This window comes from Vanellus vanellus (genome assembly GCF_965231255.1).
Source record: "Vanellus vanellus genome assembly, chromosome: Z".
NCBI classification, from domain to species: domain Eukaryota; kingdom Metazoa; phylum Chordata; class Aves; order Charadriiformes; family Charadriidae; genus Vanellus; species Vanellus vanellus.
The window spans coordinates 40,973,767-40,991,421 of record NC_138908.1 but is presented as its reverse complement, the minus strand read 5'-3'; the positions used below and the strand labels follow the sequence as shown (position 1 = coordinate 40,991,421).

The 17,655-nt window shown below is 36.4% G+C and overlaps 1 protein-coding gene across 2 annotated transcripts in view; it reads right to left on the bottom strand.

Moving 5' to 3' along the window:
• Positions 1–2,047: 2,047 nt before the first annotated feature.
• The window catches only part of CNTNAP4 (contactin associated protein family member 4), a gene marked incomplete at both ends in the record, with an annotated part of 255,494 nt that continues 239,886 nt past the window's right edge, over positions 2,048–17,655 (bottom strand). Inside the window, 5 exons of one of the 2 annotated variants that reach the window (XM_082498062.1) lie at positions 2,048–2,241; positions 6,150–6,221; positions 6,585–6,796; positions 16,314–16,405; positions 17,470–17,603. In XM_082498062.1, the coding sequence (XP_082354188.1) occupies positions 2,048–2,241; positions 6,150–6,221; positions 6,585–6,796; positions 16,314–16,405; positions 17,470–17,603 (704 nt within the window). Of the gene's footprint in view, positions 2,242–6,149; positions 6,222–6,584; positions 6,804–16,313; positions 16,406–17,469; positions 17,604–17,655 lie in introns of both variants that reach the window. The other variant, XM_082498061.1, reaches the window with a different exon arrangement.

Here is a 17,655-nt window from a genome sequence, read left to right as displayed (position 1 = left end):
GGACCAACCTGTATCAATGACTACACTAACATATACATGACATGGATACCCAGTTCTTGATGCTGGGTCCTCAGTCTGATGAAATCTACCAGAGATGCACTCAGAATTGCAAAAATGAGAAAAACAAGAAAGCAGTGCAACTCAATCTGTACAATTTCTGATTGCAGAGCCTCCAGATACCAAAAAAAAGAGCTAATTTGTTCCTAAAAATGAAGTAAAGTTGTACAGGGGGAAGCAGAAACAGACCTATAGAATTCTGAAAACAGAAAGTAAAGACTCATGGAAGAAAATAAGCTTTAAAAGATATCTGCTGGACATTTATATTTACAGCTACCATTTATGTAAATAAATTTACATATTAAAAATTTTGGCACACCATGTCATGTTTCCATTTCTTTATAATGTTCTTGGGCATCTATTATAAAAATTTTCTAAACTTCACAGTCTAGGGTCTAGCTTTGAATCTCCCCAGTGAAAAAGGAGAAAAGCAATGACTGTTATCATTGCTTTCAATGGGAGCAGATATAAAGCAATTCTGAAAGCTGTTTAATTTTTAAAATCAAGTCTACAAGGACACAGATTTCCTGATTATTTTCTTAGACACAGGCACACAGTCTTCTGCCTGGAGAAAAACAAAAAATCCTTTGTGTTGGAGTCAGTTACCTAAATATTGGTATCTAGTGCCACTTCTGGTGTCTTGGGGTATTCTAACTGATTCCCAGATGTGTCTTCCAAAAGCAACATATCTTCTACAGAACTTGTGACATTCCCACCAGGCCACATGGGTATTTCAGATACCCTATGGTGTCTAAACCAACCTTACAATCTTCTGTTTAGACAACTTAGTCTAACCCTTCATATCTGATAATTTTTTTTTGCAACATCTTAGACAGCTGTCATCTACTCTGTCAGGATAGTAAACACCCATTTAATTTTGAGTGGTATGATCAGACCTTACCTCGCAGTGGTATAGTAGATACTATTAAAGGTGAAGAACAGAAGTATTCAAGTAGCAGCCACTGTACTGGAACTCTAAATGTCCTGTCTCTATTGTCTTAATAATTATAAATAATTCTTATAATTTAGAACAACTTAATCTTGAGGTCTGGAGCAGATCATAGATACAATGTTTTCAGAGAATGCATCCTAGATAGTGGATTTCTTCTTGACAGAAGCAGCATTAATAATTTCTAGGGTCAATAACCTTGATCATCTTTTGGTGTTTTTATTCATGATAATTTAACTATTGTTAATATATTACTTGATCTTTCCAGGTAAACGTTGTGGCTTTTGTGATCCCCATTTTATTTAAAATGCCTAGAATGTGCATGAATCTATTGGCGCCATCACTTGACCATAAGTGAAAACCTACTACAAAAGAGATTTTACAGCATTTCAACACATTTTACACCCTTCAGTTTTAAGTCCTGCTAGGCTTGCCAAAAAGAAGGCATAGTGATGACATTGGTCACATCCCAGGGGAAAGAAATACAGCTTGTTTTGGACACCAAACTCCATGACTCACAAGCAGATGCTGACACCAGCCAACAGCAGTTCAAAAGGCATTTTCAGTTTCAGGAATTAAGAGGGATCACTATAATGCAACACAGCAGAATTTCTTTAGAAACACAAAGTATTAGAATCCACCTTTCACCATGAACAAAATTCCAGAATCAAATTATAAAGAAAATGAGAGGAATAACTTCATAGCAATTTCCCATTCAAAAATCATATTCAATATGTACGTTAAACTTATCTGTAGAAGGTCACATCAGAACAGTCGGAAACTACCAACAATGAAATTGGTTACAATATCTAATTCACTGTTACATAAAATGCATTTACGGTATAATAGCTAAGGAATGCATGTAATTTAAAGAGGCCCCCTATAGCAATCACTGAGACTGAACATATGCAGTATAATAAGTCTCAAATCCGTTGCATTTACTGTAGAGTGCAAGAGCTTTTTCTGTCCATTGAGAGCCCCTGGCTTAGCAAGAAAGTCAGACTGTCACATTATTATATTAAATTATACCATGAATGCCAATCAGAAGAAGTATTCCTTTTGATTTTCATTGGCTGTGTTTTGCATGCTGAGCTCACTTTTCAGTGCAGATTCAGCACTGTCTTCGTTTTCAGATCCTTTTGCCTCATTCTTTGAGTATATGCCTTTTTTTTTGTAAATGCGTATGGCTATGGCAGTGATGCAAAGTAGAATAAATATCACGACTGCTATCACACCTAGGAGAAGAAAAGAGAAAAAAGTCAAGAGAAAGGATAGACAAATAATAACTCATGAACCAGAGAGTAGAACAAAGAAGGAATGACTCCACCACGTACTGGAGGGGGTTACAGGGAAGCCCAAGAAATTAGAAGCCATAGCTGCTTTCAAACCAGAAACAGCACAGTAGTATAAGCTTCATGGTGATTGTTTTGCAATTTTGCACACTAGTAATACCACAAAACAAATCTACAGAATACTTTAATTTTTGAAAGTTTTGAATGGGAGACCAGTAGGGGCCTTAGGGTACTGTAGATAAGAGAGTGTCTTTCCTTGTGGCACCACCAGCCCCTAGCTCTCTGCCAGGCTGGGAACTCAAGCCACTGCAGATTTGAGAAGCTGTTTTTCAGGGACTTTCCTGCCAGACAATGGGATGGCACAAAGGAGACTACTATGACTTTCTGCTTTTCCCCAACTCCTACGAATATCGGACAAAGTACTCTCCTTTTTCTCAGTCATTCATGTGGCTCAGGATCCTTTCTCAAGCCACATGTCATCAGGAGGGAAGGGCACATGTGTCCCATCATCAGCTTTCACCTGCCAATCAGCTCTCCTATCACTACCCCAGGTCTGGGGAAGGAATCTGCAGACCAGAGGCAGAGCAGAACAGGGTGAGGACAAAGGTACCGATCTGGAATTCTGAACCAGGTCCTCTACCAGCAATGCCTGTGTACAGCACAAGATCCAAGCCTCAAACTGTTCACAGTAAAAATGGCCGCATAGAAATAGCCCCATTCGTATCCAGTACTCCACACAAATTAGTTCAGACCACAGATGACTGATTCTGGCTAAACACTGTTAATGAGGAGAATTTATAAAGGAAAATGTAGAACTATTCATCATAAGGATTCCAGCGGAAATTTGCCAATGTTTATAGCCACCTATTCTCAGGTCAAATGGGACAGAAATTCTAATGTTTATTCTGCCGCATCAAAGAAAATTCCAACTCCATTTGACTGCCTTTGGTACATAATAACGGGATGAAGAGGTTTTCATGATCTACATTAGCTAGGGCTCACATTTCTATATCTGCATCAATGTAGTGAATAGACAATAGTTGAAATACTAAAATCAAGGCTTACTTTATGTTCAGGGTGAAATAATATAGCTTTGACTCCTTCCCTTCAGGTTTGCGGCACTTGTTCTGACATCCTAAGTATGTTTTTGCTTTGCATGGCTACATGGCCTTGGGTTTATAAGTAAAGAAGGTGCCTGCCTGCATAGATGGTAGTTAGCAAGTTTCCTTTTCCAACAGCTTTAACAGTCCCATCCGGTAGGGTAAAATCACCATCAGTACAGCCACTTGCATTATGGTGTCCCAGCTGATCAGTTAGAAAGAAAAGGGGCAGGAGCATAAGCTTTATATAGCGGACTCGTCAGGTATTACACGTGCCACATACCTAACACAGACTAAAGAGAATAGGCATTTAGTTTTAAAGACAACTATTTAAGATTTATTGAACTGTTACCAGTGCATGCTGCTCCTAGTGCAGCAGATTAGGAACAGTAAGGAAAGAGATACTTCCCACAGAGATAAGCTTTACATTACAGACTTCCAGCCCACACCCTCTCTTCCTCATTCATCTTCTTATGATGGTCTCAGGCCCTCAAGTTCATGAGTCAGAGGCTGGGCAGGAGAGGAATTTGAGGAGAATTTGAGGAAATGAAACAGACAGGAAGCAGAAAGTACTTGTCAAAGAGGCAGAAAGTAAGAGTAGGCTGTGTGGAGGAAAAAAGCACTAAACTGTCTGGGAAACAGTTGTAATACAGTGGCTCAGCTGTACTAGATGAAGGAAAAATCTGCTGTATAACTTGGCCACTACTGCAATAAAAATAAAAATATATAGTCCCTTAGAGCTGTAAATAAAAGCAGACCATCCAAAATTCAGCACTTGTCATTTTTTTTCATTCTTTAATAAGAACAGCCATCCTTAATGGTAGAACTATAAACTTTTTTTGTGTGGTATCTTCTTCTCTGGAATAGATTCTATAATCTGAGTTAATATTGTTCTTATTTAGATTAAATAGAACAGTCATTCCTTTGTTTCACAGTCACAGTACATGCCCCCTGTAAGGGCTTGTCTATAAACTTGGCTTGTCTGCAGTAGCTGAATTGGTACATTTCTCGGTTATACTCATTTATGGGTACTTATATAAAACTTTTACTGAGTGTTGTAGAGCTTGCTTTATTTTGACTTTTAAACAACCATAGTTAAGCAGTAGAAAAATTGTAAGTGCATATTCTCAAATGTGTTTAATAGCAATAAAATTGTGAGGTTATTGTTGTCTTAAAAAGACTGTAACTATTGTGGCTTGAAGTGCAGAAATGGTTTTGTTGTTAGTATACTTAAAAATCCCCACCCACACTAAATTACCCAGTACATAAAGTGATCTCTATGTAAAGATACTTATGTAAAATAATACTCATCTTTTGAAAGAGCAAAGTAATTTTTGACGAATTTAGACATATAGAAGAACTCAGAAACCGTATTTTTAAATTCTGACCTCACTGAATTCAGTGTTAAAATTCTCAAAGTTTGTGTGTATAAGAATATACAGAAATAAGTATCACTTTACAAGCAAGGAAGCTTCTAGGTTTTATTACCTCTTATTTCAGTATCTTTAGCACTACCACGTTAAAGGTCATTGACCATGCAGTGTGCTGTTGGCAGGCGCTGACCATAGCAGGCACTATTATTTAAATGGCAGACACACAGGTGACTGCAAGTTCTTATCTTAACTCCACCTTCCATAGACCTAAATGCTTTTAACCTCAGTGAGAAGCTTTGGCAGCTTTATTCTGCTAAATCACACTATGTCATTTGTCTGCTGAGGCTTTTAAAACCCTTAGAAAGGAAAGCTATTCAGAATTGAAAAGATGAAGGGGATGACCTTTCCCTCCCCCTGCCCTCTTTCTGTTGAAGACTAATGGAAATTGAAATAGTGAATTATACTGCTAAAAGACCATCTTCATGAGTGAAAACAAGTTTCTTTCCCTCACATCCTCCCAAGAGAAGAAATACCACCAGATGTTGTCACAGGGGGAGATTGTCACAAGGGACAATACTGTTCTTTGAAAGAAAAAAACTGAACTGACATAGCAATATACTTGCTCCAATACTGGTTAGAGGAATTGAAATTCCTCTGATGGTCCCCGGTTCCAAACTCTCCCTATTAAGGCTTACTTGAGTACTCTTCATTCTTGCTAAAGAGACAGAACAGGTATGCTTCCCCATTGCAACATAGATGGATCTTGGCTTAAGATCCATCTTGGCTTATTATTTCAACATGTGTTTTATTTTTAAGCTGTTAATCAATGCAAGTGATAGTCTGTCTAAGAGTACACGGCTTTGCAAATGTGGAACCAAAATGAAACTTGCCTCTGTCTGTCAAAGGATTGATTCAAGCAGTGTTGTTCTCAAGAAAAATCTGTGTTTCTCAGAAGTATTAAAGAAGATTGTGAACTGGACTGTGTAGCAGAATGTGATTTTTTGACATAGTCAAGGAGCAAAGATTGTTTTTTCTTAAATATATGCTACTTGTCACAACATATTCAAGTCCTTTTAAAATTAAAGACAACAGCATTAGGCAGGTTGGAAAACTGTTCTTAGTATCTTGTGTTTCAGCAGAATATTCCAATATATAGAAACACTGACAGCATAAATTTATGTAATATGAAAATATGAGAGCTATTGATTACATTTTAAAACAATGCTTGATTTTTGTCTGTCTACCGGTTGTAACAAAATGAAGTCTTCTTACTAGTTTCTTTCTGCACACAAAACTAAACTAACTTCACTTCAGCATTGAAAGGCTCACAGTTATTAGAAAAAAAAGGTTCCTGTGGAGTTGTTATAGTCCCTATTACCTCCAATAATTGCAGAGTCACTTCTGATTGCATTAGCTAAGGGCTCTCCCTCATCTATTGGTCCAGAGTGATCTGCAGCAGGAAAAAAAGAAAGTGACAGACAAATAGAACAAGGGTTTTCAAGAAATTCCCACATGGCTACAGCTTAGGTACAGTATGGTATAGTGTCAATAGTGTGGGTCCGTAAACATGCAAAGAAGAACAGTGATGCAGACGATACTTTGCAGAGATTAAGAGAAAAATGTAAACGTTCAGAGGAAAAGAGAAAGGCTAGAGAAAAGAAGTAAGTACATATCAAAAAGAATAATTTTTCAAACTACTCCTGAGATGTTAACCCACATGGAAAGAAAAAGTAAAGACAGTTGTGATTCAGGTCATGAGTACTCTATTTAGATTTTGCTTCAGAGATCAGAACAAGTGATAACCATATGCTACCTGCAAATGAATGGGTTGTTTCACTTGATGTTGAGTCAGCTCCAGTTAAAGTACCACAGTTGGATTCGGTGAAGCGTCCCTTTACAATGACGGGGGCTGAGCTGCTGTGGTGCAGTGCAGCCTTCAAAGGAGCAATGTGGTTGAACTGCACTGAAGAGAGACATCCAATAAACCCCTGAGAGTTCGCCTTCATAGTCTCCTCATCTACATCGCTGTTTTCTGTTAATCAAAAGGAACAGAACACAATTAATCATAGTGCAAATGTACAAAATAAAGTGACAGAAGAATAAATGAATAATTAACCCATGTTCCTCTGAGTATATTTGAGTTACAGCAACATATGTAGATTCACTGAATCCCTTTCTTGTCTGCCTTTAATGAAAAGACAGTCAGATACGTTCAGCTTTTTTTTTTAACAGATGACAGTTGCTGGTCTGTTGAGGGAAATGCTTTTAACTTACCATAGCAAGTTGCAAAGCAAAAAGATTCAAATGCAACTAAAATATTTAAATTAAAATGCAACACTTATCCATTCTGCAAAAAGATAAGGATGAAGCACGCATTCATGAAAAATACATATTTTATTAGATTTCTTCTCATAGATATGAATATTATTGGATCATATTCTTCCCACAGATCCATATATCTATTCCATCCCATCACCATCAATTCTGTCAAAACAAAAACTCTCTGAAGACCTCAGATCCTGGAAATCCATCAAGATATTTTCTGTGAAATTCTAAAAAATGAATGTTGTTCCAATTTACTATACATTTTAAATGTGATACCATTATCTTCCCCACTAAGGGAGAAAAAAATAAAAAAGACACTCCCCCTCCTTGTTCTCTTGAGCTGCCTTTCTGAATGTATGTACCCTGTCAGACCCCTCCACTTATTCACCAGCTAACGCTCACTAATGCACTACTTTGGAAATGGAAAACAGTTTATTTACTTTGGCAGTACTAGTTTAAGCAAAAAATATGGAAGTACTAATTACACAAATAGGACTCTTAAGGGAACCAAGTTTTCAACTTTTGTGCTAATGAAAGGGGAAATTCATCTCATTCATTTCTACCTCCAATTTATCCTAGAACCCATGAATGAACTACTGGTCTTTACAATGGCTATCGTAACAATTTTAAAAACCAATATACGATGCAGTCCTCAATACAATTAGGTTAGTAGTGAAAATGGGACTAACGTGTTTTGGCAGAATGTTGTAAAATAGCACAGCAGCATTTTCCTCAACTACTCTTTCTTTTTGCAATGTTGAAATATTATTAGACAGATGGGTGTCAGCCAAGAGTCTGCTCACCTACACTGATGGATTACATAAAGTGTTGGATGTTTAACTGTATGTGTTCTCTCTGTACCATACACTGTTTCTGATGATTGCCTCATCACACTGAAAGATCTGCTAGATCTGAATGTCTTAAGAAAAAGATGCCCCTGAGGTGGCAAGAAAAAGATGTCCATAACCCTTTGTAATAAAAATATATATCTCTAAATATAATTGGGATTGAAAACCTCAAGACTGAAGTGTTTTCTATTATTTTCTAGTTTCCATAAAAAACTTTTCATAAATATTGTATGTGTTTAATATGAAAGGAAATTGGATATTTAAAATCCTTAGAGTTCACTTGACCCATTACTTAGAAACTACTGCTGGGATAAAGTAAAACATTTTATTAGATCAAGCAATCTTGCTTGTAAAAGCGATAAGGTTTAGGGAAGACAAACCCTTCTCCACTTAAGTGAAATTTCACTGACAGAAAATGACAGACATACACAAACACACACAAGTTGTTTACTGGAAACTGTATTTTATAGTAAACTACAGTTATGCATCCTTAAGCATCTTTACAGCAATTAATTTGCTAAGTGTACTCAATTTTTTTCAGAAAAGACAAAATTACTCCACCTACATTACCTGTTTAAAAAAAAATATCAAAATCAAAACACAAACTCAATAACCCTTTTTCTTGAATTCTGCTTCAACCATCTTTCCTTTGTGAAGTAATACTGAGAGTCAGCAGACATACAGCTCCTAGCAGAACATTTTAAGATAAGAGCCATGCAGTCAAAAGACTAGCTTTGACCTTTCTGCTTTTATGATGTCAGATTTCAAATTTTTTCATGTTTCTGTACAATCTTATCTTGTCTCAAAATTAGACGAGTCAATAATACTTTGGGTGAACTATTGGCTGATGTGTTGGGCTCAAAGAGTTATAGTAAATGGGGTTACATCAGGCTGGTGGCCAGTCACCTGTGGAGTTCCCCAGGGTTCAATTTTAGGGCCAGTACTCGCTAATGTTTTTATAAACTATCTGGATGCAGAAGTCAAACGTACATTAAGTAAGTTTGCTAATGGAACTAAATGAGGACAAACCATGGAATCCCTCGAGGGCAGAGAAGTCCTACAGAGAGATCTGGATAGACCAGAGAGCTGCACAATCACCAACCATATGAATTTTAACAAGAGCAAGTGCAGGATTCTCCACTTGGATGGGGTAATACTGGTTATATGTACAAATTCAGGGATGAGAGGCTGGACAGTAGCTCCTTGGAAAGAGATCTGAGGGTTTGGGTCGACAGCAAGTTGTACGTGAATCAACACTGTGCCATGGTAGCCAAAAGGGCTAACAGTGTCCTGGGGTGCCTCAAGCACAGCATGGGTAGTTGGTTGAGGGAGGAGATTGTCCCACTCTATATTGCCCTGGTGTGGCCCCACCTCAAATACTGTGTGCAGCGTTAGGTGCATCTATGTAAGAAGGACGCCAGGCTACTAGAGATTATCCAGAAGAGGGCAACCAACATGATGAAAGACCTCAAGGGCAAGACTTATAAGGATTGGCTAAGGTCATTTGATTTGTTCAGCTTGAAGAAGAGAAGGCTGAGAAGTGATCTCATGGCAGTCTAGAGCTTCCTCAAAGGGGACAGCAGAGGTGCTGATCTCCCCTCTCTGGTGATCAGTGATAGGACATGAGGAAATGGAAAGAAGCTGTGTCCGGGGAAAATCAGATTGGACGTTATAAAAAGGTTCTTCACTGAGAAGGTGGTCAGTCACTGGAACAGGCTCCCCAGGGAAGCAGTAATGGCACCAAGCCTACCAGAGTTCAAGGAGCATCTGGGTGATGCTCTTAGTCATATGGTTTAGTGTTAGGTAGTCCTATGAGGAGCAGGGAGTTAGACTCAATGATCCTTATGGGTCCCTTCCAACTCAAGCCATTATATGATTCTATGATTCTATGAATTAATGAGCATTTGACTTTCACAGTTAAATTACCAGCTGGAGGTACTGATGATGTGCTTGGAATGGACTGCCAGAAAATCTCACATTTGTGCAACAAGCCTGTGTTTGTATGAAAATTTTATGATGGCCAGTCTTTTTGCATTGACAGGGCTTATTGCAGTTAAAACTAATTACATCTATACACCCACTGATTTCAGTTGAATCATATATATTTTGTTGTTGGTTGTTTTGTTTTGTTTTTTCCCTGTGGTTAATGTGACTACATAAATGCTGCTATGCTGTTACTTTTTACTTTTTAAATTTTTTAAATATGCTGAAATGCAACATTATTTTATTGACATCATTTACATCATTTACATCATTTACTTATGATTCAGATCAAAGTCACCAGGAGGAGATAAATTACCAAAAAATATATCATTAAACAATTATTTTTCTGATTTTTGCACACAAAAGAATACTCTTTAAAAACACTCCAAAATGGTCTCGGCCACTTTCCTTAATTTGTTATTCATTTCAGCAGTTTACTGATGAAACAAAAAAATGCCAGTAAAGAAATACATTTGATTAACAGTGGTAATACACAGTTCTATCATTGAGATTTTTGCTGCTTTTCCAACAATACAAACCCAACAATCAGGCGTCACAAGTGGGTGTTATTTGTGGAACTGTCAATTGTCACACTGCTGAGATTGAGTGGAAAAAAAACATTAAAATAAAATATTAGAAGGCAAATCTTTTTGCCAATAGAATTGCTTCATCAAACTATAGTATCTCCATTAGATCCCTGAATATTGATTTTTTAAATACTGGTATTTTGTCCAAGATTCCAAGACTGTGGAAACTTTATTTTCCCCAATGTAATTACCTGATAAGCTTCTGTATGGGAAATATGCTTTAACGAGTTTGGCTAAGTAAATTAAAAATCTGATGAAAAAAAAGTTTACAAAAAAGAATGTTTCATAGAAATTTGTTGGAGTACAATTATATGTACTTTATATTGTGGGAGCTGCATAAAAATGCATATTTTACACTAACAGACTTATATTAAAGGCTTTTCTAAACCAACTTTAAAAGATTGGATTTTACTATTTTATTATCATATGAATTCCCAAATTCATATAGTGGAAACAGATTAACAGATGCATAAAGAGAAATGGACATTTCTAAAGCAACTATTATTTAGCATGTGCTTCACTGCAGCACTTTTTTGGGAGTACCGAGACATTATTGTTTTAAAATATTTTAAAAAAATATTGTTATTTTCAAATTAACATTTTGAATTGTCACTATATTATTACAGATCAGTGGGGCACAATGAGAGTTTTGCAATTTCATCATTCCTTTTTCAATAAAACCATAACAAGCAGAGCTCTTAAGCAAGCTGTGTAGTTATTAATTATCCTCTTAGATATTCCCATAAAGACATAATTAAATTATACAATCTTATAACTTCAGAGACAAATAAACCAATATAAGAAAGGACAATTTCACTACAAATAGAATGGAACAGTTTGAAGACACAGAAATGCCATTTCAAATGTGTGTACAAAATATTTTACTGGTTTAACTTAAGACGTCTTATTAACAGTCTAGTGAAAAATTTTTATTTATTACTGAAATAACTGATTTTTACATTGTTGGAGATGTCCATATTCAGTCTGATGCCTTCTTTTAAGTGAATTAGCTTAAAATCACACATTCTCTTAAGCTGATGAAACTTTGTGTGTCAATCAGACCTAAGTAAATCTTACTGAAAACCTGTCTTTATCTCAGTTGGTATGGAAAGGTTAACAACTCTCACTGAAATAAAAACATTGCCCACATGTACCCACCCTCACCCTGGGGAAAGCTAGGAAGCTTTGTTCTGGGAAAACATGGCTTTACTCAGCAGATGTAAATTACTTCCTCAATGGCATGCTGTAAAAAGAGAGGTTTCTACAACCTTTTTACACTGTGGGGTCCTAGAAGTATCCTAGAAGAAAAACAAGAACTTAAGGAGCCCTTTGGCTTCTATCCTGTGAACTCTGTGCCTGAGTCTGCTGCTTCTCTTTTCCCTCATAATTTAACCTTCATATATTTTGCTGAGTCCCAACAAGCTTATTTCACAGATTATTTTGTCAAAATGTTGCATAACAGAAATTCAGAAGTCTTTAAATTGGAAGGCTTAGGTTCTGGGAAGTGAGGTAGAACACATTTTTTTTTTTCCCTGGGAATTCAAAACTTATTCAGCAGCTAACTCTCAGATTTCAGCAAAATCCTGAGGTATGTACAACTGCAGCAGAGGTCAGCAAAGTACTTCTCCAACTGAAGATAATTCTTAGAAAATCCATAGCTTTCTGGCCTACTTTGAAACTTGTGGGTTTTTCCTGAACAGCATTTCAAAGTACAAGAAATACATAATTTCATAGTTTTTACTTCTTCTGTTTAGATCTCTTCACTGCAGCAAACACTCATTAATTTTTTTCTACATACCAGTTCTTTTCTGGACTGTGAGTTCTATAAAGAAAATCTACATTTCAAAACCAATATACATTTCTGTTTGTGTTAGAGGTCCTTTATTATTTTTCCAATAAGAAGATAGATCAGCTACAGGACTTCAAAACAATCAGAACTAAACAATAATTAGGATATATATTTTTTTAAGTCTATAAATATGATCTTTAAATTTCATTTTTAATATGTTTTAAGTTACTTAGCAATTGGTCACCGTAATTACGAAAGCAATTATCACTGTATGCATTTCATTATATATTCAAAATTATTCTTCCACCTATTTTAGATAACGCTTTCAGAATTGAAAACCACAACCATCTATTTGATGTTTATGGAATTAGCTGGATGGCCTTAACCAAATAGTTGCATGCAACAGCTCACTGTCTAAATAGAGATCAGTAACAAGTGGTGTCCCTCAGGGGTCTACACTGGGACCAGTACTATTAAGTATCTTTCTTAATAACATAGACAGTACGATTGAATGCATCCTCAACAAGGTTGTGGATGACACCAAGCTGAGTCGTGCAGTTCACAGAATTACAGTACCGCAGAATGGAAGGGGTTGAAAGGACCTTCAGAGATCATTGAGTCTAACCCTTGTGGCAAAGCAGGTTCATCTAGAGCATGTTGCACTGGAATGCGTCCAGGCGGGTTTTAAATATCTCCAGAAAAGGAGACTCCACAACCTCTCTGGGCAGTCTGTTCCAGTGCTCGAGCACCCTCAAAGTAAAGTTTTTCCTCATGTTCAGACGGAACTTCCTGTGTTCCAGTTTGTTCCCATTGCCTCTTGTCCTGTCACTGCGCACCATTGAAAAGAGTCTGGCCCCATCCTCTCGACACCCACCCTTTAGATATTTATAAGCATTGATGAGATCCCCTCTCAGTCTTCTCTTCTGCCAGCTAAAGAGACCCAAGTCTCTCTAAAAGAGATGCTCTGGTCCCCTGAACATGTTTATAGCCCTCCAGTGGATTCTGTCCAGTAGTTTCCTGCCTTTGTTGAACTGGGGAGCCCAGAACTGGGCACAGTACTCCAGATGTGGCTTCACCAGGACAGAGTAGAGGGGAAGGATAACCTCCATCGACCTGCTGAATCCAGTTGATCAACTAGAGGGAAGGGATGTCATCCAGAGGGACATTGACTGGCTTGAGGAGTGGGCCAATGTGAAGCTCATGCAGTTCAACAAGGCCAAGTGCAAGGTTGCTCCTGGGTTGAGGCAATCCCCAATTGGATCAATATAGACTGGGGAATGAGTAGATTGAGAACAGGCCTGCAGAGAAGGACTTGGAGATACTGGTTGATGAAAAACTGAGTATGAGCTGGCAATGTGTGCGTGCAGCCCAGAAAGGCAATTGTATCCTTGGCTGCATAAGAAGATGCGCGGATAGCAAATCAAGGGAGGTGATTCTGCCCCTCTACTCTGTTCTGGTGAGACCCCACCGGAGTACTGATTGCATCCAGCTCTGGGGTTCCCCGCAAAAGACAGACATGAACTTGTTAGAGCAGGCCTAGAGGAGGACCACAAACATGGGTCAGAGGACTGGAACAGCTCTCCTATGAAGAAAGGCTGAGAGAGTTGGGATTGTTCAGTATGGAGAAGAGAAGGGGCTGGGAACTTATTGGACACTTTCAATATATAAAGGCATCTTATAAGAAAGATGGAGAGAGATCTTTCACAAAGCTCTGTATGACAGGACAAGAGGTAATTGTTTTAAAGTGAAAGAGGGTAAATTTAGATTAGATGCAATGGAAATATTGGTGGGATTTTTTCGTGATGAGTGTGGTGAGACACTGGAACAGGTTGCCCTGAGAAGTTGTGGATGCCCCATCATTGGAAGTGTTCAAGGTCAGGTTGTATGAGGCTTTGAGAAACCTGGTTTAGTCAAAGATATCCCTGCCTATGGCAGGGGGGTTGGAACTAGGTGATCTTTTAAGATCCTTTCCAACTCAAACCATCCTGTGATTCTATGATCTTATACCTATTAAATTAATTACACTTGAAATAGCACATTCAATTCTCTCAGTTAATCCCCTTGCATATCTACTCTTCAGAACAATAATAGGTCAAAAATCATCTTAGTTATGATTCTCTGTTACGAAAATGAACTGAAGATTTCATGAAGTCCTTTTTTTCTAGCTGAGATTACATATAGGAGAAGGCATATTTGGAACTGATTTTTGTGTGTATGTGCGTGTGCATGTATGCACACATATGTGTCACAGAAAGACTTAAATAATTTTTACTCAGAATAGAGTAGAAAACTAATTTCATACACATTTTGTTTTGGATTTGCATTATTTGAATGCAGATAGAGCTCATACAGAAACTGACGGAGACTTACTGCCTCCCACCCAGAGGCATGATGGACTATTTCTGATAACACTTTGCTTGTCTGTAAGAGATTCTTTGGGAGAAAATAACAGTGTTTTCTACTGTCTTAGCCAGGGCAGTGTTTCTGGGTCTGTTACAATGGTGGAAACATTGATTTACCAAAGGTGTTATGTTATTCCCAAAGGTACTGTACAATCAGTGGTAGATGGGATCCTGGAGAAGCATCTCAGATACCTAGTAATAAAATTCCTCTAAACTAAACTGCATACAACTGAATATGAAGAAAACATTTCTTCAGTCTTCTGGTTTAGGGTAGGTATTACATAAAACATGTAAATAGTTCCTATAGGCCTGGTGGAGCAACATAAAGTAATATATCATCTATACTAAATGAGATGAAAACTCAATTTCTTCTATGTCACATATCACAGTTTTCTGAATTTGTTTCTACAAAAAGCCTTTGTTAACACTTTAGTTTACTCAAAGAGATTTTTAAAGAATGGGATACCATCACTCCTGTGCAGGCAGTTTAATGGCTAAATGTTCAAAGACCAAAGATTTAGAAAGGGAGGTAGTTAATTTCACAGATATGGTTTTGGAACACGGTTCATAATTTCTGTTAAAGAATGCTTTTATTAAAAATAAACAGAATTGTTTTCGGTAATGGTGATAACCTGTGTGTCATATGAAATTATAAACATTTAAGATCTATAAACAGATATAAACTTTCCCAGTCATCCATATTTTGGTAAACCTATTTATTCTACACTTAGCCCACGACCACTTGTGGAAAGGTGAAAATAATCAGTCTGACTACAAAATGGTCAGTGTAGCCTTAACTGCTATATGTGATGAACTATACCATCTCTATTTTCACACTGTTGTGAGAGAAAGTGCTATTAGAGGAGCAGTGCACAAATGGAACTTTGCTTGATATGGCAATGTAGCAACAGACTTTGAATTATTTTAGAGGAAAGAGAAATATACTTTAACTTTTTACCAGCACCCCGTCTTCCTCTATCATTGAGTTTTTCCAGTGTGATGAATATGAAAATAATATCTTGAGTGTTATAGTTTGGGCTATTTTATTTTAACAAAATTGATAAATTGGTAATTATAGATAGGTAAATTCCATTTTGATCATTACTACAGAGAAAGAGGCAGTTTTTGATAAATCATCGCCAGACAAAATATTTTTTCATAGCTTAACTTGTTTTTAAAAAGTAACTTTAACAAAGTTTTTGCTTACATTACCTTATGCCTAATTGTTTACATCAAAATTTAATCATAGAAAGTTTTTCAAGTATTTTACATGATTACTAGTATTCTATGGTCTTTGTGTGTGAATTCACAGTAATTTATTTTATTCCTGAGAGTAAAAAAAATGCAGTGTTTCATAATGCTTGATTGCAAAATGAGAAAGAGAAGTGTGATATTATTTTTAATGGAACCCTCTTGATCATTTTTCAGGAAGTACTTAGCCATGATTATATTTGTATTTCAACAAGACTGAAGTTTCTACCCTGATTGTGACTCAGTGTCTAATTAAATCCAAGACAACAAATGCCTTTCAATGAAATTAGGGTTATTACTTTTTATATGCTGTGATGACATTTGATCTATGTTTTAGAAAACCTTGTAGTGTTCCACTTACCTAAAATCTTGCCAAGGTTGAGAGACTTGATGGCATTGAATTCTGTGCCTGAAGACAGAATAAACTTCATTCTTTCATTCTGGTTAACCTGCAGAATGGTGTGGTAAAGAACAAAATAGAATGATGGAAGAGATATTAGTCAAAGTTTGAAAAAAACCAGATAAAATCAAGCATAAAAATAAAAGGAGCTGAGGGAAGAATTCGTTAGTTATAGCATAAAAACTAATCAGGAAATATATGATCAGCTTCCTCAGATCACTGATTATAGCTGTGATACTTTTTAAGCATCCCACTTAATAAGCCTTTATTTATCTTATTGATTTGGCTGATTCCTTCTTTTTCATCTATAAGATGAATAGAAATGGTAAAACTTCAAAAACATGAAAAAGGCTCTTTTCATTAAAAAAGGCACTCAACATTTAGTTCATAAAGATCAAAAACTATACTGTAAATACCCTGCCCCCCAGGATACCTCTAGAACTACTTGCCTGCAAGCCTTGTACTAATGCATAATTAAGCCAACTCAGCTCTAGGCTCAAAATACTAACTTGTAACATCCATGTTTTTTAAATTTTAATTAAAAAAAATTAAGACTTCTTTACATACTAATATATCTACCATTAGCAAATTAAATATTTCCATTTTATCATCAACTTTCCACAAAAAGTAACAAAAATCTTTTCTTAGTAGTCACATTCCTTTGATGTAAAAGGGAACAAAGAAAATTAAAGAAATATGTTTGAATTATTATGTAGCTGGTAATGCATTTCTACTGTAGTTTGATAAGTAATTTGAAACAAAATACAAAATGCAAGACACAAAACAAATGACAGTACTCATACGTCTTTCATAAATTTTGAATCTTTAGCCATCAAAAAATTCATTGTCTTTTTATATAAAATAATGAGGAGATACTGACCTTTTGAAATAGACAAGGAGACAAAATTTGAAATAGACAAATCTCACCAAAGAGATTGTCTTAGACTTTCATTATGCATCATAAGTCTGTTAACCTTTATTTACTTGAGATATTCAAATACATTTTATTTGGGTGTAATTGCCTTGTTGTAATTATTAACTTCATTTTGCTTTGGATCTGCTATTTTTTTTTATGATAATCCACTTTATTTTTTTTTTGTCTAACTGAATTACCTCTACAAATAGTATTTCATCCTCTCTGTTAATCTTCACATGTTGAAGTTGTCCATCAGCCATGCTTTTCATATTGATGCTGAAAACATCAGTATCTTGATGGCTATCTAGCTTGTATCTGATCTGTAAACTTCCTGCAGGGATAAATAGAGCAAAATATATGGTACATTATGTATGTACATACAC